Source organism: Neopelma chrysocephalum, unplaced genomic scaffold (assembly GCF_003984885.1).
Source record: "Neopelma chrysocephalum unplaced genomic scaffold, ASM398488v2 Primary Assembly neopelma1_86, whole genome shotgun sequence".
NCBI classification, from domain to species: Eukaryota; Metazoa; Chordata; class Aves; order Passeriformes; family Pipridae; genus Neopelma; species Neopelma chrysocephalum.
Window position 1 is genome coordinate 5,711,628 of NW_020897748.1, and position 23,684 is coordinate 5,735,311.

Consider the following 23,684-nt stretch of genomic DNA (forward strand, 5'->3'; position numbering starts at 1 on the left):
AAGTCCACATAACCTTAATTTTATGGTTATAAGCTATATTTACTGCTATACCATAAGTTTGAAAAGACTGCTAAGTGTTCAGTGTGGGAATGCAGGGAATTTCTCTTAAGTTAGTTTTATGGAGAAACGTGTTGTTAAACTGTAGGAAAGGTTACAGTCCTTTCAAGTCCTCCAGAACTGAATGCTTATTAGGCATTTTTAGGGTATTTATAAAATACCCCAACCACTCCCTCAACATCATTCATTGAAATTCAAGTTCAGGACCTTTGCTCTCTTCAAGTCCCTTTGGTTTTAACACTGTAAACTAACCTGAGTGAGAACGCTATCAAGAATCAAGGTGGGAGAATTTGCTTTTTAAATCCTGCCCACCTGCACTTTAACTTTGCAAATGTTTCTCACTGCAGCACATAAATATGGTGCAGCTCAGTGAGAGTACAACGTCCTAAGCTGAGACTTTATCAACAGGAAAGATGGGAGTGCTCTTAGTACTTTTGTCCTGATTTCACTTGATGAGCCCAGGCAGGATATAGCCACCTGGGTGCTTAAGTTTATCCACCTGTAAAACTATAATGATAGTACTGACTTCCAAACACTCTGAATCCCCTTCTGACCTGCCAAAGCACCAATGTGAAGCAAGAGAACATACTGTTGTTCCCACACACCTATCAGCTTCTCCTCCCCTCAATCCCTCACTGTCCTCTGTCAAGGCATGTGCCCACTCAGTTTGCTGTGTGGCCACACAGTAAGCTAAATGCTGCCTGCAGACAGAGACCTAACAGGATGCCTGTGTTATGGAATCAGCCTGATCACATACATTAAATCCTCTGCCTCTAGAAAGTGGATTGGCACTGCTGTTACGGGACAGGACCAGCCACGATGTGGGGACAGCATCAGAAGACCTGTCTGCATGACAGGCACCCCCCCGTCTGTCCCCTGAATGTGCTCCTGATGTGTAATGTGGGGGACTGCAGGGCTCGGGGCAGAGATGGCAGCAAAGACAGAAAGCTGCATTGAAGGCTATGCACTGACCACAGGTACCCAGGTACCCCGTGGCTTCTTGGTTTGATACACAGCACACCCCAATCTTTTGAAAAATACCCTCTCTTATATACACTTTTTGAAATTTTGCGTTTTATTCACATCTACTGCAAATATTGATGATGTTTCCCTCTTCTCCTTATTGCTCACATCATTTTTAATTTTGCATTTCATTTTTATAGGAAACATTTTATTATTTTTCACAGAAGTTCAAGAGGATATCAGCCTGAAACAAGCCTTTGTGATTCAGTCTACAGTGTCATTTAAAACAGGGAAATAAAACATGATAGAGACACTGAAGAACAAATGCTTTCTGGCATTTGTTTTCTCTTTCAGGCATTAGGGTTTTTTAGAGTGCAAGGAAAAATTCCTTTTATCTTCCAGCTACAGAGTTTTCTAGCAGCATCTTCTGGTTTTAAACGACTGATAGTCTACTCTCTCAGTGGAGGTCATGAAAGTAAATTTTAGACCAGCCAAACAACGCCTTGAAGTTCAATTTATTTTCTGCCAGATCCCTGAAAACAGTAATGTCACCCTGCAATGCCCTCTGCTGGGAGATGCAGCTTGGAGCAGGAAGGAGAGCTACCATTTCCCATCCTCCAGCAAGAAAACAGATACTTGCAACGAGATGGACTGGATTTTTACCTTTTGTAAGAAATCCTGACCCTGCTGAAATTAATGCTTTTAATTTTCACTTTGTGCTTAATCATTCCTCCTTTTGAAAACTGCACTATTATTCACTACAGTGGAAAAAAACCCTGTTTATTTCAAGTCCAAATGAAAACCTTATTACTGACTTCTAGACACGAAGATCTCTTTTTAGCAACTGAGTTTCTACAGACAGGTTTTATAAAGAAGCTTTCAGCTGCAAAAGATATTGTTCATCTTGCTATTCTTCTAAGTCTTTTTAACTCTAAAAGACTTAAAAGAAAAGACTTAAAACTGTAAAATCACACATGCAAATAGCATTTATGTTACACAGGTGTAATTCTACCTAACATATATTTTCACTGAATGGGATTCTTGTATTGAGAAGAGGAAGGCAGGCAAATGCCATGCAGGAAAACAAAGGAGTTAATCTAGAACCTGATGTGTGAGAACACCAACCTTACCAGCAGCCACTTCTATCTCCCTCTGAGATGCATCATTCTGGGGCCTGAGGAAGAAAAATCTGAATCAGCCCTGCCGAGGAGAGGGATATTAGCGTGGAGTTCACAAAAAGCAGTTTTCACCCCCACATGCATACTCGCGCCATGACCCTGTGTCTTATGGGCTAGTTATTCCCAGCTCACAAGTTTTCTGGAGAATCATCCCTGAAAAATATTTTCCAGCCTTGGCAGGGGTGATGGAACACTGTTGCTGCTTTAGTTTCAGCTCCCTCAGCTAGGATGGTTTTACATGGTGTTTGTCTCTCACCACAGCTGTGCAACAGGCAGCAAGTAGGAAGGATTTTTCCACAATAGCCCCCAGTCCTCCCTGCTGGACACTTTCTCCTTCCTACTCATGTTCTCACAGCCTACGTCCTTCCTGGCAGGCCAATTATTTTATATTTACTACTAATTATTTTTTTCTATCTTTTAAATGGAAACATTTTTACCTTGTGATATTTCCTCTGCCCTGATCTGCTTTATCACCGTGTGCCTCCTTCTGCCCAACTTTACAGGGACTGACACCCTCAGTGCCAGAGAATGCAGGTGCAGTAAAGCCACGCAGTGCCTGGTAACACCATTTTTATTCTAAGTTACACATAATTATCATTGATTTGGAAGTGTGATCTCCTTGGTACACAGCCTTACAAGCTGACAGTTTTTTTCCAGAAACATTTTTCCAATGTTTGTTATGCCCTCATGGAGATCGAAATGTCACAGTTATAAGCAGCTTTGAGGACTATGCCAGGTTCATTAAAAGGCCCCCAGACAAGTATTTTTTTGCTTTGTATACTGTCCTGAAAACCTTCTGCTTCCCTTGGCAAGCACCACGATGTCACACTCATTTGAAAATGAGCAAGTGTGTCTACAAACATTCAAAAGTATGTTTACTCCTCACAGCAAGGGCTCGGATTGTCCCTCTGGACACTTACCTACTCTTCTCAGGAATATATTCCTTTGCAATAGAACTGTGTAGCCCAGACAACAGGTGGTAGGTGCTCACATGTCATAACCTTGAAAATATTAATTTGAGGGAAGGCTGGAAGTAACTGAATGTCGCTCTGGTCCTCATGCCCCTCATGGATGAGGCCAGAAAAATGAAACTGAAAATCCACCCTCTAAACTGGCACCCTTGATGGAAGGATCGGCAGTGAAGTCCAAGACTAAATTAGCCTCCAGCTTAAACTGTCCTCTGATCTGAGGCTGTCTCTCAACATCACAAACTAGTGTTATACGAGGAATCTTGCACACACTGCTAGTTTTGCTGCCAAGCAGTCTTTCAAGAAGTTGTCTCCTAATCTGGTATCTTTACACAGAATAATTTCATTCATAGAAATGCTTGCTAGTGGTTAAAATTATGGCCAAGAATCTCCATTTGGCCTCAATTTGCTCATGTTGATGCATTGTACCACTACTAGGAAATAAGTGTGGTGTCACTCAAAATTATATTATACTGGAGTGTGACCAGTATAATAATCCAGTATAATAACCCCAGGAATGGGATTAGAGCAATATCATGTGACTGGGAGCAAGGAGTTGAACTGTTCTACATTTGCTGGAGACAGCAGAAGACCTTGGTGAGAGGCAGTCACTGTGTGACATCTTCTGGGGCAAGAGATGGGAAGGCAGAAAGGACTGCAACATGCTGTTGTCATGTCAAAAGGAAGAGTGCTTCCCTGCAATCATTTCCCTTCTGGTTGGCAATGGGTAGCACTTGGAAATGAGAGCTTTGGTATTCCCCGGCTCTGCTGACCTCTATCATTGCCTGAGCTTTGGAGAGTTCATCGTTCAGAGAAGAGCGCTGAGAAAAGCTCTGGCCAACCTCAATTAAGGTTCTCTTTGGTTCCCAGAGAAAACAGAAGCAGCAAATTAACATCGTGCCCTAGGAAGTTTTTTTGTCCTCATCACTGCTGTGGCAAAATCCAGTTTTATCAGCACTGCTGAGAAAGCTTGCAGTAGCTTGAGGATGAGAGAACATGATGGCTTCCACCTAGGACAGCCTTTCAGCTTTCTGTCCTCTCTTCCTAAGGACATATTGAGATAGTACATATTAAAAAAAAAAAAAAGATATCATCAGAAAAAATGGTCTCTCTGCACTTTTCCAGCCCTCAGCAATCAGTGACTTTTACATTTGCACCAATATAAGCCCCAAGCAGTCAGTGGGAGACAGCATCTGCACAAGCCAATTCAATCATTTCCTAAGAGAGGACAAAATTCAGAGCATAACATCAACTTCTTTCTCCTGGCCACTCTTCAGCTTAGCTGAAGGCCCAGTATGTCAGATTCACCTCAGTATGATTCCAGGGACTAGTCTGGAATCAATTTGACCCAGTAAGTCTCTTTGATTGCATCAGACCTTTCAGAAGTTTTGAACAACAAGGACCTAAACAGCAGGCAGCAATCTGCACAAAACCAATCTTTTCAGTTTAAGGATTTTAAAAGGTCTGTGCTCTTTTTTTTTTTCTTCTTCTTCTTTTTGGTTTCAAGTGCTTTCCAACTGAGCAAATGCTGCAAAGAGTTCATGGGACAAGGCCTTGAGGCACCCCTGACTTTGGCATTGTTATGCCATAGACACTCCATACATTTTTGGCACCTTGCAACAGGCACACTGACAGCCACAGGATTGATGGAAAGGGAAAGAAGCTGCTTTGCAGTCAAAAGAGAATGTACTCAGATTTCTAAGGCCATTTGAAAGAATGCCAGAATGATACTGGATTTCGGCATTCTTAAGCTTCTTTAAGATGATGAAGCAACTGGTCTTTTCCACATGTGATGATGTATTTCAGGACATGAGTTTCTTCAAGATTTTCCAAGCCTGTGGGCTCCTGATCCTTTTTCAAATTAAAGAGATGATAGCATACCAGGGAGAATTGTGATTAGTTTAAACTCTCCACAGCTGCAAGAGATGAATGTAAAAATTCCACCCAAAAATCCACTTCTTCTGGATTGAATTTACCTACACGACACAGAGTCCTGATCAAGGGACCACTTAAAAGAGCTGGAGCAGCATCAACACTATTTAGTTTCTTCCATCACATCAACTCAGGGAAGGCTCACAACTGTTCAACCCAACACATCTCCCCCAGGAGCACTGCCATGATACGGGCTGGGGTATTAACAGAGATCTGAGATATGTGGGGAGGAAAATGGAACGATGAAATAAAAGCTTAAGTACGAGGGAATTCAGAGAGGGCTCACAACTCATTACTTGAAATACCGGAGGAATTGTAAAACACCTTGTAACCGAAAGGCTTTGCTTGGAGCTCTCAAGGACTGCAGACCCCACTTCAACTCAGGCTGATAAATTTTGAGCCATCTTGGCAATGGGGGCGGTGCGAGCACAGAGTTCTCTGTCTCAGCTGACCTGAGGAGATGGCAACGTTCTGTTTATCTTCACAGGCCCTCTCTCTCTAAACCGCTTCCATGGGTTTCAAATTAAATATAATAATATACAATATCCACTGACATCATGGGTCGTGTGCCCACCTCGGGAAATCTGATCTCCAGTGTGTCTCTGACCAGGGAGGAGGCCAGAGCTCGCGTTGAAGACCGGTGACTGACACCTACGCATTTATTAATCTCGCAGTTGTAGGCGAGAACCAGCTATATGGGACTTTCCTCAAAAATGCCTGCCCCGACTTCCCCGGGAGCTATGGGGGATGTCAGCGGGGCAACGTACCTGGTTTTAAGGGGTCTAGGGCCGCTCTCTCTCACGGGGGGGGAGGGGGGAGGGGGAAGAAAAAAAACAGGCTTCTCCGGCGGGACTTAGCAAAGCGTAACCGTTTCGTTGTGCTGTAAACAGACCAATACGCAGCGCAGTGAACTGTATGACAGATGCGTTAAGCGTAAACTCCATTCTATGCCTTTCACCGCGCCCTGTGCAGAGACGTGCCCTAAATACCAACCCATGGGTCTCCTCAGGCGAGTATTCATAGAAGGGCGGGGAATACCCTCTTAGCATGCGTAGTCGTGGCCGAGTGGTTAAGGCGATGGACTAGAAATCCATTGGGGTCTCCCCGCGCAGGTTCGAATCCTGCCGACTACGGCTGGAGTCTACTGGCTTTCAGTTTCTTTTTTTTTTCTCCCATTGTTCATTGCCGAATCGCGGGAGTGACCGGGCGGGAGCCTTGCCGCGGCCGAGCTCCACAGGAGCCCCACAGCCGCACCCCACACCGCCCGAGCGCGGAGGCCCCGCCCTTGCCTTGGCAACCGCGGGGGCGGCAAGATGGCGGACGACTTGGACCGGCTGCTGGATGAGGTGGAGAGGCGGCTGTCCCGCCGGCACGGCAGCGGAGAGGAGAAGCCTGCGGCGGCCAAGGAGGACAGGTCAGCCGCCCCGCCGCGGTCCCGCCGCCCTCACGCACCTCCCGGCCGAGCGAGGGGCCGCCTAGGTGGCGCGCAGCCCGTCTCCGCCCCGCCCCGTCCGGCCAGACCCCTCAGGAACACAAAACACACGGGGTCAGGAGCCGAAGCGTTGGCCGGCGGTCAGCGAGTGTCCCCTGTAGCCGTTGTTTTTTAATCATCCAAGTCGTGCGCCAGCGAGCTGAGTTACTTCAGCCAGTCTTTGTCTCTTTGAAGCACCACAACATCGGATTAAATATGGCGTTAAAAGCTGCACTAATTTGCTTCTGAGTCAGGGTTGGGGATTACTTGGCTCTATAACTCACCTCATGTTATATATCAAATATCTGTAAATCTCGCAATTTAGCACAGGAAGAGCTTTAGTAATAGTATTATCAAAAATTTTATTCTTTTGATACTTCAGTCATTTCACAGAATCTCAAAATATTCTGAGTTGGAAGGGGCCCACAAGGATCACCAGAGCCCGACTCCTGGCCCTGTGCAGGACACCCCAGGAATTACACCATGTGCCTTAGAGCATTGTTCAAGCACTTCTTGAGCTCTGGCAGGCTTGGTGCTGTGACCGCCTCCCTTGGGAGCCAGTTCCAGTGCCCAACCACCCTCTGGGTGAAGAATCTTTTCCTAATATCCAACCTAAACCTCCCCTGACACAGCTTCAGACCATTCCCTCGTGTCTCTGTTTTCTGTTCATATTTATTAACTGTATCTGCTACAAAAAGCACCTAACTTAGACTCTACCCTTTCAGGTGTCTGCCTCAAATTCCACAATTTTCAACGTGATGTTACAAATACCATCAGGTTTGGTCCTGACAAGGTCATTGCTGACAGTACAGCCAAGCATTCAGTCTGCCACACTCCTGCCACTGCCTGCCCTCAGGCTTCCATCCAGGCCCTCACAGCTGTCTTTTCTTGCCCTCAGGTTTCTATCCAGGCCCTCACAGGCATCTTTGCCCACCCTTGGATTTCCATCCTGACACTCAGGTTTACATCCCCACCCTCACAGACATCTCAGACTCCCTTTGGAAGGTCTGTGGACCAGAGGGGCTTGCCCAGATTTCTCCACAGGTGGGCTGCTGAGCACTTGCCCAAGAGACATTTCAGAGACTCAGGTCAGGATCTTGAAGAGCCCAATGACTAATGCAAGTGCAGAAAGCCCATTGCATTTGGCCACATTGCTAGACTTCCCTGTTATTTGCATAATGGTTAGATGAGTACTTAATTTTAGTCAATCTAATTACAAACTTTTAAAAAATCGCACAGTTTTCTTCTTTCTCAGGACTGAATTTTTTCTTGATTTGTTGATGCAGGCCTCTCTTTCTTTGACAAACAGCTAGAAAACAGCAGACTTGAGTGTCACTTGAGTGAAAGCAAAGTGCAGGTGACCTTTCTAAATGCATCCAGTTTGGCAGGAATTCCTTCAGAAACCCTGCAGTTGTGTAGCATGAGGAGACAACTCCCTCTGACATTTTCATGTTACTGCTGCTGAAGGTTAATGTGAAAAATCAGGGCTGTCCAATATATTGCCCAGTAAGTGCAGCATGGGTTATATTATCGTAGTTTTATTCAGGGTTGAAAGTGGTTGGAAGTAAAAGAAGAAGCAAAAATAAAACCTATGATGGGACAATTCAACACGGACTGAAAGGTGTCACTCTGCAGTTTACACCTGTTCAGTAATGACTTGGATGGCCTACCTTAGATGCTACAAAAATATTACAGGAAAAAGGCTGTAACTGTTTTTAGTTTTTAAGTTATAATTCTTAGAACTGCTGTAGTTCATTTTGCTACAAAAATGATTGATTTGTTTGTTTTTCAGATCAGCTAAACTGGTAATGAGTGCTGGCAGCAGCAAAGAAGATCTAGATGACATTATTGATGAAATCTGTAAGGACAGCAGCTTTACCAAAACACTTCCGGTGAGTAGAGTTTGGAGACATGCAGAATGGATCAGGTAGAACAACGGAAAGCACCATAAGGTGCTTTTTAAGCAAAAAATTAACTAAAACGAGCTGTAGAATAATCTTGGAAAATAAAGCAGAAAGTAAAAAAGGACAATCCTTTAGTGAGGAACAAGAGGGATATAAAGAGATGTTCTTACCTAGGCAGTAACAGGCAATTAAAGGAAATGCTAGTTCAAGACAGAGCATAATGTGAAATATCACAGAAGGTTTGCAGTTGGAAGAGGGACCTGTGGAGAACATCTGGTCCAACTACCTGATTAAGCAGAGCTGCTTAGAGCCAGTTGCCCAGGTCTATGTCCAAATGGAATATCGAATATCTCCAAGGATGGAGACTGCACCCTCTCTAAGTAACCTGTTTCCAGTGTTTGACCACCCTCACAAGAAGTTTTTTCACGTGTTTAACTGTAAATTCTTGTACTTCAATTTGCACCCATTGCCTCTCCTGTCAGTGAGCCCCACTGAGAAGAGTTTGGCTACGTCTTCCTTATTTTTCCCTGGCATGTATTTTTATACCTCGATAAGGTTCTCCTGACCATTATCTTCTCCAGGCTAAGCAATTCCAGCTCTCTTATCCTCTACCTATATGTCAGATAGTCTAGATCCTTAATCACCTTCATGGTGCTTTTCTGGGCCCACTCCATTATGTTCGTGTCTCTTTTGTACTGGACATAGTGCTCCATACATGTTTACGAGGTCGTATCTGGAGTACTGTGTCCAGTTCTGGTCTCTCAAACACAGGGGAAAGATGGAGCTACTGGAGAACCTCCAACAAAGGCCTATGGAGTTATCTCTCACCTGAGGAGAGGCTGAGAAAGCTGGGACTGTTCAGTCTGGAGAAGAGAGGGCTCCAGGGCGATCTTATCAATGTGTGTAAATACCTGATAGGTATAGTAAAGAAGGGGACAGACTCTCCTCTGTAGTGCCCAGTGACAGGACAACAGGCAATGGGCAAATACTGAAACACATGAAATTCCACCTGTACACAAGAAAACACTTTTTTTACTGTGAGTGTGGTCAAACACGGGGGATAATCTTCACAGAGAGGTTGTGGAGTCTCAGTCTGTGGAGATCTTCAAAACGCAGCTGGACACAGTCCTTGGCAAGCTGCTGAAGCTGACCCTCCTTGGAGCAGAGGAAGGTCCCTTCCAACCGAAATGATTCTGTGATTCTGTCTCACCAGTGCTGAGTAGAGAGGAAGGATCATCTCCCTGGATGTGTTGGCAACATCCCTCCTAATGTAGCCCAGGGTGCTGTTGGCCTTCTGTGCTGCAAGGGCACACTGCTGGCTCACGGTCGACTTGTTATCGACCGAATTTCCCACAACCTTCTCTGCAAAGCTGCTTTCTGGCTGCTCAGCCCTCATTGTGTTCTGGTGCATAAGGGTTATTCCTCCCCAGGGGCAGGAGTTTGTATTTCCCCTTAGATGAACTTGAAAAGATTCCTCTCAGCCCATTTCTGCAGTCATTTGAGGTCCCTCTTAATGGCAGCACAGTCATCTGACACAGCAAGGACTGCTCCCCATTTTGTATCCTTTGCAAATGACTTGTCTTGTTTCACAGCAGGGGATGGAGATGAAGCCACAAATTTACATTGTCAAGATACTCAGAATGATAGAAGACATAGAAAACATATATTCATTTTAGTATCAGCAGTAGAAAATTGTGTTATTTATACTTCATAACCTCTTGTGCAGATTCTCATATTTTCATTAGGGATATTGGTTTTGTTTTGGTTTTACTTGATTTTTTACAGAGTGGCTAAATCTGAGCCAACAAAAAACACTTGTATACCACAATACATATATCTGAGGGAGAGAGAATTATGTCAGTAAATTTGTATAATTTTATCATTTTATATCCCTAGAACTTCCCATTTAGGATCTAGAATTCTGATATTGTAGAATTCAAATAACCTGTTTTGTGCGCAGCAAATAAGAAACTTTTCAAAGACACTTTATCTTTTTGAATAATCTAAGTTCTTGATGTGTTTAATGAAACAAAAGCTCAAAAACATTGAGGGAGAGGGCTCCTAAATTAAAGCTGGTTTTAGAAGCAAAATTATTAAAAGGAGGACATGAAATACTAAGTCTCGATTGTAAAGTCAAAGTGATCATGTGGTGTTGAATTCCTTCAGGCAGAGCTGAAAATTCAATATAGGAAGAGAAGCCTTGTTCTCACTTATCTGTTACTTCAGTAGCTTTTGTCTCAAAGAGCCTCACAACCCTGACCAAGAAAATTCCCAAATCCTTAGTCCCCTTCTTCTGTGACTGAGATTTTCTGGCTCCGGCTTATTAAGTAAAACAGAATATTGTTACCTTGTTGTAATGCCACATTTTATTCTTTGATTTCTTTTCAAACAGAAATTGAAGTCTAACTTCACAAGTCTCACACCTGAAAGAAATAGTGCTATTATACAGGCATGTGGGAAAAAGTAAGTGAAAAATGTTTTAGCTTGTTGGACATAGTTTGATTATAAATTCTTGTCAGTTTAATAATATTGCTGCTCTTTAATCTGTGTTGACATTAACTAAGAAAGACATTGAGTACAGAAACATTCTTTTTAAAGAAAAACAAAGATAAAGAGATAATTTTGAAGCATTGCTCATGTGTTTTCATGTGATCAAAATTATCATAAATTTATTAATTATTTAAGTTTTTTAACAACTTCTCCCTTTGCCTTATGGACATACACATTTATCAAACGCTGCAATATATAGACCCATATATATTTGGTATAGTGATTTTGGCAGAGTTTTTCTTTGAACATCTTGGTAATGGAAATTTTAAAATTCTGTAGTTTGCAAGCATTGGGACGCTTTGCCTCTATTTAATAAATATTATTTTATAAATACCATGCTTTTAAACTAGGAGAAGCATTGTACTACCTTCTCTAACCTGTTTTGCCATAAGTTAGTATTTTTTAATGAATCCATGTAGATGCTGTCCAGTGTACCTGGGTGGAAGCGCTTCACCCTCTGGCATAGGAACAAATATTTCAAAAAGGTAGGAAACCTGAAAAAAAAATGTGCTACTTGCTTTATCATTGTTTTTATTCAGGGCTGTGTTTCTATAGTCGTACAGAGTTCTGCATTTGAACTGGACAGGACGGCCTTATAGTCATCTAAAGAAGGGGCTGCCTGTAACTGCAGTTGAAGTCAGCTGGTCCCTTCCAGTCCTCTGTTGTCGACCACTAGATCTTTTGTTTGTTTGAAGTGTTGAAAAATGTGTGCAAATGACACACAAAACTCCAAAAATCAGTAACAAGTAGTTAAGGAAGTTGCTGCTGCATTGTTATTTTTCCCTGCCTCTCTTCATCTTTCTGGTGATGCCAAGTATGTGACTTAAATCAGTGGGCTGGTTTAAATCATCCCAGAGCCTGAACTGAAAATAGCCAGAGTGCTTTGCAACTGCAGCTGAATTTAGTAGGGGAAGATTTATCCACAACATCCTATAGAACATTATTGCATTTCCATGTGGGATTTTTTGTAGTAAGTAATTATGTACTTGATGCGTATTTGGATGCTGGTCAGGTGCTCTACCAGTGAGGAAGACCAAAGAATATATCAAGAGAATGTGAGTTTATTTTTTTGTGTTCAGTGAGGTTATGAACCTGTAAAAATAATACCTGATCATACAGTTAAATCACATACCATAATGAACTTGCCAGGGATGTAAAAACATTAAGATTAGGTAATATTGCTTCTAGTATTTCTCACTGAGCACTGTACTTTAAAACAATTATGATCTAGGTACTTCTCTGATTGTGATAACCTCTTGGACCGTTTTGTTCTTTTTTGACCAGAACATGTGATCAACTACGTTGTACTGCTTGCGACTTCCGTGTGTCACTTTTCAATGACTACATCTGGGATCAGTCCTGTGATTATCTTTTTTTCAGGTATGTCTGAGATGGGTTTGGTAGTATTGTGTTACTGTGCTTTGGGCCATAATAAGAACAGGAAAGATGAAAAGTCCCGAGCACTGCTGTGTTACCTAAAAAGGAACATGTGTGTGACCTGTTTGGGATCAGGTGGGAAAGTCTGTGGGGAGAGGGAAGCAATAATCTGTTTTTATCCATTTCCATTTCTTCTTCCATCACTCCCTCTCTGCTTTTAAAAAGAATTTAAGTTTCATGGATCAAAGGCAACTTTATTGCTGAAATAAGCAGATAATCCATGGTGATGGGTTGCCCTCTGCTATGCCATTGCAGGGTGCCTACAATATAAATGTAGACTGTTCAGCATGTGCTTCTCACTAGACCTTCAGTCATACAGACTGTGATTGTTTCAAGTCATATTTTCTTTTTTCCAGTATCAAGTATTATGCTGTCATGTTTGGTGAAAATCAAATAGCTTTATTTCTCAACAGATTTCTTTCTTGAAGCAAGGTTTGATTAAATGGAGGGGTGGGATTTTTGTTTTCTTCTGACATTATGATGTCTTTGGTATGCTTGTACTACACGGTTGGTACTGAAAAGAGTCTGAAAGTGCTTCTGACAGATCATACCTCCATTCTGAATAGATGGTCTGAACACTTTCAGACTCTTTTCAGTACCAACCGTGTAGTACAAGACTCAGCAATTCAGTCCATCACACAACAACCAGTGAAATACGAATTGGATACTGCCCCCACTCTAGGAGAAACCCTCAAGGCCATACAGCAGGTGAAAATCGGCAAGGCAGCTGGGGTTGATGGAATCCCACCTGAAGTCTGGAAACATGGGGGCCTTGCACTCCATGCTAAATTTCATGAGCTTGTGGTGCGCTGTTGGGAACTAGGCGAACTACCTTCAGACCTTCGTGATGCAGTCATCATCACCTTGTATAAGAAGAAAGGTACTAAATCAGACTGCTCAAATTACCGTGGTATTACTCTGCTCTCCATTGCTGGCAAAATCTTGGCAAGAATACTCCTGAACAGACTAATACCCGCTATAGCAGAAGAAATTCTACCTGAAAGTCAGTGTGGCTTCAGAGCCAACAGGAGCACCACAGACATGATATTTGTTCTCAGACAACTGCAAGAGAAGTGTAGGGAACAGAACAAAGGTCTCTATGTAACCTTTGTCGACCTCACCAAGGCTTTCGATACTGTGAGCAGAAAAGGTCTTTGGCAGATTTTGGAACGTTTAGGTTGTCCCCCCAAGTTCCTTAAAATGATCATCTCACTCCATGAGGATCAGCACGGCCAAGTCAGATATGGCAACACGCTTTCTGAGCCCTTTCTAATAAAGAATGGTGTGAAACAAGGCTGCGTTCTCGCTCCTACCCTATTCACAGTCTTTTTCAGCATGATGCTTCAAAGGGCCTCGGCAGACCTCGATGATCAGGACGGTATCTACATTCGATATCGTACTGATGGAAGCCTATTCAACCTAAGGCGACTGAAGGCCCACACTAAGACCCTAAACCATCTTGTCCGGGAGCTGCTCTATGCTGATGACGCCGCCCTTGTTGCCCACACAGAAGCAGCCCTGCAGCGTTTAACATCCTGCTTTGCAGAGGCTGCTGAGCTCTTTGGGCTGGAAGTCAGCTTAAAGAAGACAGAAGTTCTCCATCAGCCTGCACCTCAGGAAGTCCCCCACCATCCCCACATCACCATCGGCCAGTCAGAACTCAATTCGGTCCAACAGTTTAATTACCTAGGCAGCCTCATCTCCTCAGATGGTAAGATTGATGGGGAGATAGACAATAGGTTAGCGAAGGCATACAGTGCTTTTGGAAAACTCCATAAACGAGTTTGGCGTAATAAACACTTGAAGAAAAGCACCAAGATCAGTGTTTACAGAGCCATAGTGCTGTCTACTCTTCTATATGGTTCCGAATCATGGGTCATCTACCGCCACCACCTGCGTCTCCTAGAACGCTTCCATCAACGCTGCCTCCGTACAATCCTTAACATCCATTGGTCAGACTATGTGACCAATACATCTGTTCTCGAACAGGCAGCAATTACAAGTATTGAGGCCATGTTACTGAGAACGCAACTGCGTTGGGCAGGGCACGTCTCTAGGATGAAGGACCACCGCCTCCCTAAGATCCTGCTCTATGGTGAACTTGCCACTGGCTGCCGCAAGAGAGGAGCTCCAAAGAAAAGATACAAGGACTCCCTGAAGCAACAACTCAGCCTCGGGCATATTGATCACCATAACTGGTCCACTCTGGCCTCTAATCGGGAGGCCTGGAGACAGACCATTTATAACGCCGCTGATGCTTTTGAGAAGGCACGCAGGATCACTCTTGAGGAGAAAAGACAACGCAGAAAGAATCGAACCTTGCAGAATATACCATCTAAGGAGTCTTTCTGCTGTGTCTTTTGCAACCGGACTTGCCTTTCTCGTATTGGCCTTTTTAGCCACCAACGCGCTTGCATGAAAAATGGGTAGAGCCCTTCCCAAATCTTCGTTCGCGAAGCCTAGCCATGATGATGTCTTTGATTTTAATTCTTTAAATATTTTTGAAGAGTTAAAATTAAGTTGTTCTTATTTTCAGTTTGTCTAAAACTACATCTAATGCCAACACTTTGTGAAGGGTACCTAATACAGACATCAAATTTGGATTCCTATTTATTTTAGTACAGTCTCTGCATGTGCCTGTTAACTGATGGAACAGGTGGGTGTGTTCAGAGTATGTGCTTGGACAGCGAGGGATATGACAGATGGAGTAGAACAATAATGGAGATATCAGCTCCTTTTCCATTATTTTCCCTGTATTACATCTTTGGTTATTCCTGTATTTTCCTTCCAGTCTCAAAATTTGTATTTCTCTTTGAATGCCCATATTTTTCCCATTACTTAAAGCAGCATTAAAAAGATAGTGCTGCATTAGTCTCCTAAGATGAGTTTGGTAGCAGGAAAGGATAAACAAAAGTACGATTCTTCTATTTTCCCAAAGTCTAAATTATTCTGCTTCTCTGATCTTGAAATTATTAAACAAAAACAACCAAAAAAAAAGAGGCATTAATGTCAGATACATGTAACATCGTCTGTAATCTTTAGCAAGATCTGTAGCTATTTTTTTTGACAGACGTGAATTTTAGGAAGCAAACTTTAAGATTAAATATTTGCCTTCCATCAATAGTTGTCTGGACTCTTTTTCTAAAAATTCTTCCCTTTCCCAACTTGTTTTGGGTTTTCTTTATTTAGCTGGGCTATTTCATGTTGGTTTTGAGCAATTCAGTGTCCAGTAATTGAGGAGGAGGTCTTGAGGGTAGATAGCTAAAATGTTACATTTTCACTTGATTTTTTTGAAACAACTTGTTTTTGTCATAGCTGTGCTGATTTTTTATTTGTTGTTGTTCATGCTTGCACTGGAATTACTTGTGGTTTGATGTACATTCTTCCCTCTTGTGGCCATTTCATATCAGTCACTTTAGCAATCATCCTGAGTAACAGTTCCTGATGAAAAGTTTAACTCTTTAGTTGTTCCCATTCTCCACAGTGATTTTTACAGTAAGTTTGATAAGATAAATACATTTTTGGATAATTTCCTAACATGAGAATTAATTCTACCTGGTTTTCTTCCCAGCTCTTTCTCTGGAGGCTGACACAAGGTCTCTAAACCCAACAGAGAACACTGCTTACAAAAACATCAATCTCTAGTTGATCTCAGAACACAGCAACTATGGACCGAGAATGATCTCGGGAAAGGATTGTGTTCAAAACAGAATTTAAATTATCCCTAAATTTATTTATGACTGTGGTACTCAGAAGTGCCTTTAAAAGCTCTCCTGATTTGAAATAGCCTCATGAATCTTTTTTCTGAAAAAAAAAAAAAAAAGCATGATCCTAAGCTGAATTCACTTGTTTGGCAGGAATAACATGCCTGAGCTCAGTAAACTAAGAGCAAAGATGATAAAGAAGAAAGGAGCACGAGCATACGCTTGTCAGTGCAGCTGGAGATCCATTGATGAATTAACTGACCTCCAGACGGAGCAGCAGCTTCGGTGGGTTTGTGGTAAACATGGAGAATGAAGTCTTCTTGTGTGTGATACCTACTTGTGTGGACACAGGTCTCAAACTCAATTTGTTTCCCAGTTTTCTGAGAAGAGCTGGACACTTGAATACTTCTATCTAGAAATAGATTATAATACCCAGATTTCAACCTGAAAACCTGTTTTTTCAATTTAACTGTCTTGCAAGCAATGTGGAGAGTTGAATTATTACAAGAAACAATTTTGAGGCTTTCTGGAAGCTAAATGAGGTTAAAGCTCATACTGAGTAGTGTTAAAGGAGAAGAGGAAATAACAGACCTGGGCATGAGCAAAACACCTTGATACTGTTCCTCATATCTACTAGAAGAGAGCCTTATTTCCCATGTCTGCAGAATCTTGGATTCAAAATGGTGGGCTGGGACACAGCCATGACACACAAGCATATGAATTTCAGCACAGAAATTAATCCCGCTCTTCTGCTTTGCTCATTGCTGGTAATGAGCAAGTGGTTGTTTGCTCTCTTAAAAAATTACTGTGGGATCAGCTCTCACCTCAAAGGTTTCAGCACACCCCAGAACTTTACTTTCTTTTATCCACCAGTAACCAAAAACTGCAGGTGCTGAAAATTTTCTTCCAGTTCCTACTGCTTTCTTCAGAGCACTTTCCTCTGACTAAGCACTTTTACCACAATGAAATTTTCCTCAGCCTTCACTGCAAGAGGTGAACAAGTTATTATTAAATTTTGTGCAATTTTAAAGATATTCTGAAGAGTTTTCTGTCAATATTCTCAAGGGAAAAAGGCTCAGGCTTTTAAGAGTGAGAAAATATATATCCCCACTGATGTTGGAATTTAGATTTTATTTCAGTTTCACATAGCTTTCCCTTCAACTTCTCCTTAAAATACTATGTATTGAGAAAGTGTCACTGTCCTGTTTCAACACACTTCCTTCCACCGGTAACGTTACTTGGTGAATTGTCTTGCTTACAGTCACTGTCACTATAGTTTATGAGCTCTTTCTTTTCTTTATGTATAAATAACACAGGAGATAGACTTGAGTTTTATGCAAGGAGATAGGAAGGAAAGGACTACCAGTCCTGTCATTTACTACATTTAAAAGTGTCTCAGAATGGGAAGTCTGTCAATATTTTTGCTATGCAATATGTGTATCTATACAAATAAATTCGAGATTATTTACTTTGAGCAATTCTAGCTATACAGAGCAATTTCCTTTTCTAGGAAGTTCTGCTCATGGTTCTAACTGTACATTTGTTCTGTTTCTGAGCTTTTCCAAAACAATTGCATGGTCTTTCTTATGGAGGTGATCTCTTGAATCCGTTGCCCTCTGAAAGAGCAGATCTTGGCAGTGACCAGAGGCATGATGTACTCTGCATCCTGCTTCCCTTCCCCTTCCTTGAGTGCTTGTTTTAGAAGCTGCAGAGGACCAGCACTGTGCCTGGGAGCCTTGGCAGTGCTTCTTCAGTGTCCAGACTGCATCTTCCAGTGCCACGTGCAGGCTTACCAGTAGAGTCAGAGGTGAGCTGGCTTTTGAGAGGTACTACTTGGCATACTGGTGTAGACATATTTAAGGTCGTGTATTGTTTTCAATGAAATTGGTATTTCAGGCTGAAGTTTCAACTGCTAGAATCTAAAACTGCAGGTTCAGGAGACCAAGGGACCCAGAAACCAATTGATTAGTGCTCAGTCAGATGCCTGCTTGGCTTTCTGTCCTTTGTGAAGAGTTCACCCTGGTGTGGGCTGAAGGCAGTGAGTGTTCCTGGGTTTTCTTCAGGTGGGCCTGAGTGATTTCCATGCCCAGAAAACATCAGTGCTAAGCATAAGGGAAGAACCCAGCAGTAGTTAACAAGCTCTGGGGAAGAAGGAACCTGCTCTCCATTATTCTTGAAGAATGCATTTCAAAAAGTGCTGAGTTGCCTTGGCACGTGTGTTCTGAGGCTATTGGAAACTCATGACCAAGTAGTCCCACAGGGTACTCTTTCAGTTGGATTTGCTCTGGAACTTGTGCCACAGTGTAGGATCAAATTGGGCTTGCAACCTGTGAGTAAGAAACAGGGAAAATCCTAATACCCATCTCAGTCATGAGACCAAGTCTTACATGACTTGAAAAAGGAGCATGTCTCCTGTACCCTAAACATTCCCCCGGAATAATCAGGTTTACTCAAGTATAGTTACTTGTTTCTGGCCTTGGTAGAATGGTGGGATGTGACATCTCTTTGTCCAAGGGAAGTTGTAAACAGGTGCAGAAATAGTGCATATTGTATTGGTTTTCATTACAGAATTTAGCATATTTTTAGATTTGAGAATAGTTACTATGTCATTCAATATAATTATTGTGTTGGAAGGAGGAGCGGTATTAAGATTTGATTTCCCTTCCTTTGCTTTCCTCAGTTACAAACCACTTCAAAGTCCTCAAATGAAAAGAAAGTAGGGGAAAAAAGGTAAAATTAGAGCTTTTGTTTGTTTGATGAAGGTATTGTCAGATTGCACAAGGTTTTCAAGACATAGCCCAGACCCGAAGTGATATTTCCATGTCAGTTATCTGAGATAACAGGGATTATGTAGAGAATTCTGTTTCAGAACATGGAAAGAATTCTGTTTAAGAATGCCATTCAGCTGTTGTCAAACGGAACTACCAGAGCACAGTTTTGCTAAGTATGAATGTGACCATTGTTTTCCTCCAGTTTTTTGCTTTGGAATTAAAAATAACATTTCCGTTTCTGAAATGGACAAGGTGAAAATTTGAGGCTTTTATTTTGCTTAGGTGATATGCTTGAAAATTTTCTAGCCTGCAGCATTAGTCTGGAGCAGATCCCTCCATCTCAACAAAACAGAAGCCATGAAGGATGACAAAATGATAATCCATACAAAAGCATTCACATGGAAATGTAGTCAGTGGTTTAATCTCATACCAACTTTTCTAAATCTATGTTCCTGCAGTATTTCTGGATAGGAATGCCATTCAGATATATATAGCTTTTCTTCATCAAATTTTAATTTGCTGTTCTGACTACATTTCACTTGTCTTACCTGCAAAACATGGAGGGTGTCCAAGCCAGATGCTGAATACAGCTCAGAAGAGTCATTATTGAAGGTCTTGACCTGCCATTATATTTAACGTACAGAAGCATAATAGCATTACATATTGCAAGCTCTGCGCTGTATTGTGTTGAATAAAGATTTTTTTCTTTCCGAACACCTATTTCAGTTTTGTACTGAAGGTATTCTGCAAATGCTGCCACTTGCTGAAAGACTACCACTTCTCTTGTTTCCTGACATGTGAGTCTTTGGGTCATGTAACCAGCACATGTGGTAGTCACACTATAGGAGAGGGACTATGCTGGGAGCTGTGCAGGCAAATTTTTCTTCCTGCCAGGCTCTTTTTGCGCAAGACCTGACCAGTTTTGTCTGTTGTGTGATACCCGATAACTACAGACAGGTGGGAGGTAAAGGAACATCAGGTGCTGCTCATTTGTGAGGGCCTCATCCAATGCCTGGGGTTTGACATCTGTGCTTTGAGAAATGTCTACTTTTCAAATGTCAGCACTTAATAAAATGAAAAGTTGGAACAAATCTGAATTGTGTGTTGTGTAAATGTTACTGTGTTGTTCTTAGCCAAGAGAAGCCTTATCAAAATTATGTAGGACCATATTTTCTGTCGGAAGACTTATGATATGCCCTTAGTACAAAAACATTGTCCAGCTCATAAGAAACAGTAAAGTCCTGCTGTGTGTGTTTTCTCACATCAGTGGGGATGCAGCAAATAGCAGAGAATTGAATAAGCTTTAATATTCTTTACCAGATAACTGGCCGTAATATCCTCATTATCTGGAGATAACGAGGATAGTACATTAAATTATAGAGAGCTCATAAAGATGGATGCATATGCCACATTTCTCAGATGTTTACCTTGGATAAAAGGTGGAGCCAGCTGCTGTCAAAGGTGGTATATCTTGCAGAGTGGGGTGCTGGTACCTTGGTGTGTCAGTCAGAGTGGGTTATCACTAGCATCATACTGCTCACAGGAAAGAGGGAGATCAGTCAAGGAATCACAGCATTTGGCTGTGCCCTGGATCTTGCTGTGGAAAACCATTCTTAGTACCTGGGAGGAGTTGCTCTGCATATGGGAGTTGGAACTTGTTTCTCCACCATCAAGAAATGCATGTATACGTGTTTGCCTGGCAGTTATTAGTGACAGACATAAATATTTCCGGTACCTCATCCTGAATTTGGACTCAAGGCATTGGTGCTATTCAGGCAATAATTACTTCCCTGACTTAATGGGCAGTGTGGACTGCATGAGCACACACAGAAAGCACCCACTGCTTCATGCCTGACTTATTTACAGCTTGCAGTGTCACAGTGCACAAGTAGAAGGTAGTACTTATGAATGTTTTATTCACACTGGCAACTTTTTTCTCCTGAGTGAGATGTGCTTTTTAAGTACCTAGTCGGGGGTAATATGTGATTATACAGTCCAGTCTGCAGAGGGCAGAGCAACACCGCCGACTGTTTTTCTAGAATGATGAAGGTTTACATTCAACGAACGGAGGCTTCTTGCGTTTGCCTCCTACTAGTGTGATTATAAGTGGGGTAGCCAGATCTGTAGCAACTCCACTTGATTTTTGTACAACTTCATCCAAATGGTCCTCAAGTGGTTCCTGACCAATACTGGAGTAGATTAACGTTTTTAGCTGTCAGCTAAAGAAGCATAAAAAACTGTGTTGTGTGTATGTAGGTATATCTATCTGTGTTTATCCTCTAATGACTAGAAAAACTAAATTGCCTCACCCTGCCCAAATTAATTTTCCCTGAAAATGTTCAATAATTTTGGCAAGTAGAGGTTGTGTATGTTAGGATCTTCTAATGTTGAATACAAAATTTATATAGCACATCACCCAAGATGATTAACTCTTAAAAAGGAAGCAGTAAAAGTCTAAGATTTAGAAATAGAAAATTCCTGTCTATATAGGAAAGTGATGTAGACCAGAGCAATCTGCAACATGGCATGAGAATTGTCCTAACACCTGCATCCTGCAGTTCATTGGCCATGAGCCACAGCTGAGGTTTGAGTGAAGTTTCACTCTCTAAACTCTTTTCTGGTTCTTTGGGAATCCCGAAGGCTTTTATGTACAAAGCAGATTTATAATGGATGGAAGTAAATGTTATTTCTACTAACCAGTGAAGTTGTGTCTGTTTCTGCAGAAGTGATGAGGGGCTTTTAACTAGAAGCACAAACATATCTAAACCATGAAACTACAGTTTGCTTATTTTACTGGTAAAATAGGGAATATCATCCAAATTTTGCCTAGTTACACCATAGGTAAGTGATCTTCATTCTTTACTTACTTGCTTTCTTTTAGGAGAAACAATTGCACTAAAAGCTTACTCGAGCATATAGGAACAAGTAAGGCTGAATAGCACACCTGTGAAAGGTTTCATATAGGAAGGTTTTGTGAAAACATGTTTTCAGGCAAGAAATAAGCCATCGCTTTTGGTTTGCTTCAAACTAAAGATACACCTTAGTGAAAAAATAGCATGCTGCAGGGAGAAGTTCAAATGCCCACCATTTGCCAAAACCAAGGACAAAAATTCACGTGGCAGGTGTCCTTTCTAGGAATCTTTTAAGATTCCTAGACTGGCCCAGAAGTCAGGTGTGAATCCATCCTCCCATCCCCTGCTTAAGGGTTTCCTGCAGTATTTTGAAACCTGTTTCCTGGAGATAGGTTTTAGAGACAAGAGCTAACACTGATATTATATTTAGATATAAGAACTAATATATTCAGGGCTTGTAAAGCCCTCTTAGACAGTGGTTTATAACTATTATTCAAATATAAGCAAAAGATCTTGACTTTTTTTATGAGAGTTTAGTGAAACTGAAACCCTTGCAGCCTCAGAACTTTTTGATAAAGAACTGGGAGGCAGAGAGAAGGGAGACATTTTCATACCGGTCAAACCAGCACATAATGTTCTAGCTCCTTAATGCTTTAAATTCCTCTATTTAAAAAATGTGATTGTCTACAGAGGGGAAAAAATGTTCACTCTTGAATGGTGATAGGATATTTGTAAAGTATCCATAGAATTTTTCAATCCCTATTTGAAGGCAAGCAATATGGCCTTGCTCTAAGACACTGCAATAAATGTGATAGTGAGCATAAATCCTTCAGCCAGGAGCTTTGGGATAGTCAGCAATCTGAGTGTGCTCAGAAGCCCATGTCCTGACTGTCCCGATGTAAACAGCATTCACAGGAAGGGGGAAGCAGCTACCAGAGACAGGAAGGTTGAATTTAGCATCAAACTCCTTATCTAGGCAGAACGGGCTGCTCAGGATGCTGATAAGAAAAACTGTATAAACTGCTACAGCAGCCTGTGATAGCTGGCTGGCCTTTCCTGGGAAGACCATTCTCATCAATGTAATTAGAGGACAGTCTTACATGTGCACATTGGTTTAGGAAGAGATTATATCCCAGGACCAGTTATCCAAAATAATGCTTAACATTGTGTATTATGGTCTCGTTCAGTCTGGATTATTGTCACTTGCAGGAAGAGACTAATCTGCATGCTGAAGTAGGAGAGGGTGTGTCTTTCAAAAATAAAAACTTTGTCATAGTAAGAGTTATTATTAGTCTTACTATCCATAAAGAAATATAAGCCTTTCCTGAATCCTAACATGCACAGCAATATCTGGTTTAAATTTTAGATTACAGGTTTTATATCACTGCTGGCATGGCTTTGGTTCCAGTTCTTCAGAGATAAAAGCTGCTGCAGCATTGTTTTATGTGCTTTGGATCAGTGAGCTGTCATGTTTACAAGTGGCAGATAAGTGGCTTCAAAACATTATTTGCAGTGTAATTGGTTGCTCATTAACATATGATGCCAAGTTTTCTTTTGATTTCTGTGTGTATCTTGGGAAATCCATCTGCCCTGAGCCTACAGCACAGCAAGGCACCATTTCATCAATATATGCTCCTCAGTGGCTGAAGTGAAGAGTTGACACACAATTGTTGCATCCTCCACATTGATTTTTCTATGAATGATGACTCATTTCTCACGGCTTGCCCAAAGAATACTGAGAAATTATTTTAGATTTCATCAAAACTTTATTCAAGCTAAGATTAAAACCTGGAAGCACTTTAAAGCAGTCTTTTACTTGCATCTTCCCACATATGTCTGAAACACATCTTTTTCCTTTCCTTTCCTTTCCTTTCCTTTCCTTTCCTTTCCTTTCCTT

The 23,684-nt window shown here is 41.7% G+C and overlaps 1 protein-coding gene, 1 long non-coding RNA gene and 1 other non-coding gene across 6 annotated transcripts in view; 2 read left to right on the forward strand and 1 right to left on the reverse strand.

Annotated features, from left to right (window-relative positions):
• The window catches only part of LOC113971910, a 59,195-nt gene extending 50,015 nt beyond the window's left edge, over nucleotides 1-9,180 (reverse strand). The window contains exon 1 of the long non-coding RNA XR_003535702.1: nucleotides 9,020-9,180. This is a non-coding gene — a long non-coding RNA (uncharacterized LOC113971910). The remainder of the gene's footprint in view (nucleotides 1-9,019) is intronic.
• CUNH8orf37 (chromosome unknown C8orf37 homolog) lies at nucleotides 5,981-20,026 on the forward strand. 4 transcript variants are annotated; one of them, XR_003535699.1, is made up of 8 exons: nucleotides 6,393-6,512; nucleotides 8,362-8,461; nucleotides 10,866-10,936; nucleotides 11,443-11,508; nucleotides 12,308-12,403; nucleotides 16,318-17,971; nucleotides 18,845-18,894; nucleotides 19,662-20,026. XR_003535699.1 is itself a non-coding variant. In XM_027692389.1 (6 exons), exons 1-6 carry the CDS (start codon nucleotides 6,046-6,048, stop codon nucleotides 16,475-16,477), a joined length of 555 nt encoding a protein of 184 aa, XP_027548190.1. In that variant the 5' UTR covers nucleotides 5,981-6,045; the 3' UTR covers nucleotides 16,478-20,026. The 4 variants fall into 4 exon arrangements, 3 of the variants coding, with proteins under 3 accessions (XP_027548190.1, XP_027548192.1, XP_027548191.1); XM_027692389.1 differs by lacking the exon at nucleotides 6,393-6,512 and adding an exon at nucleotides 5,981-6,107 and having other exon boundaries at nucleotides 16,318-20,026; XM_027692391.1 differs by having other exon boundaries at nucleotides 6,380-6,512; nucleotides 16,318-20,026.
• On the forward strand, nucleotides 6,150-6,231 carry TRNAS-AGA. Its single transcript has one exon. It is a non-coding gene; the product is annotated as a tRNA-Ser (tRNA).
• Nucleotides 20,027-23,684: the final 3,658 nt, after the last annotated feature.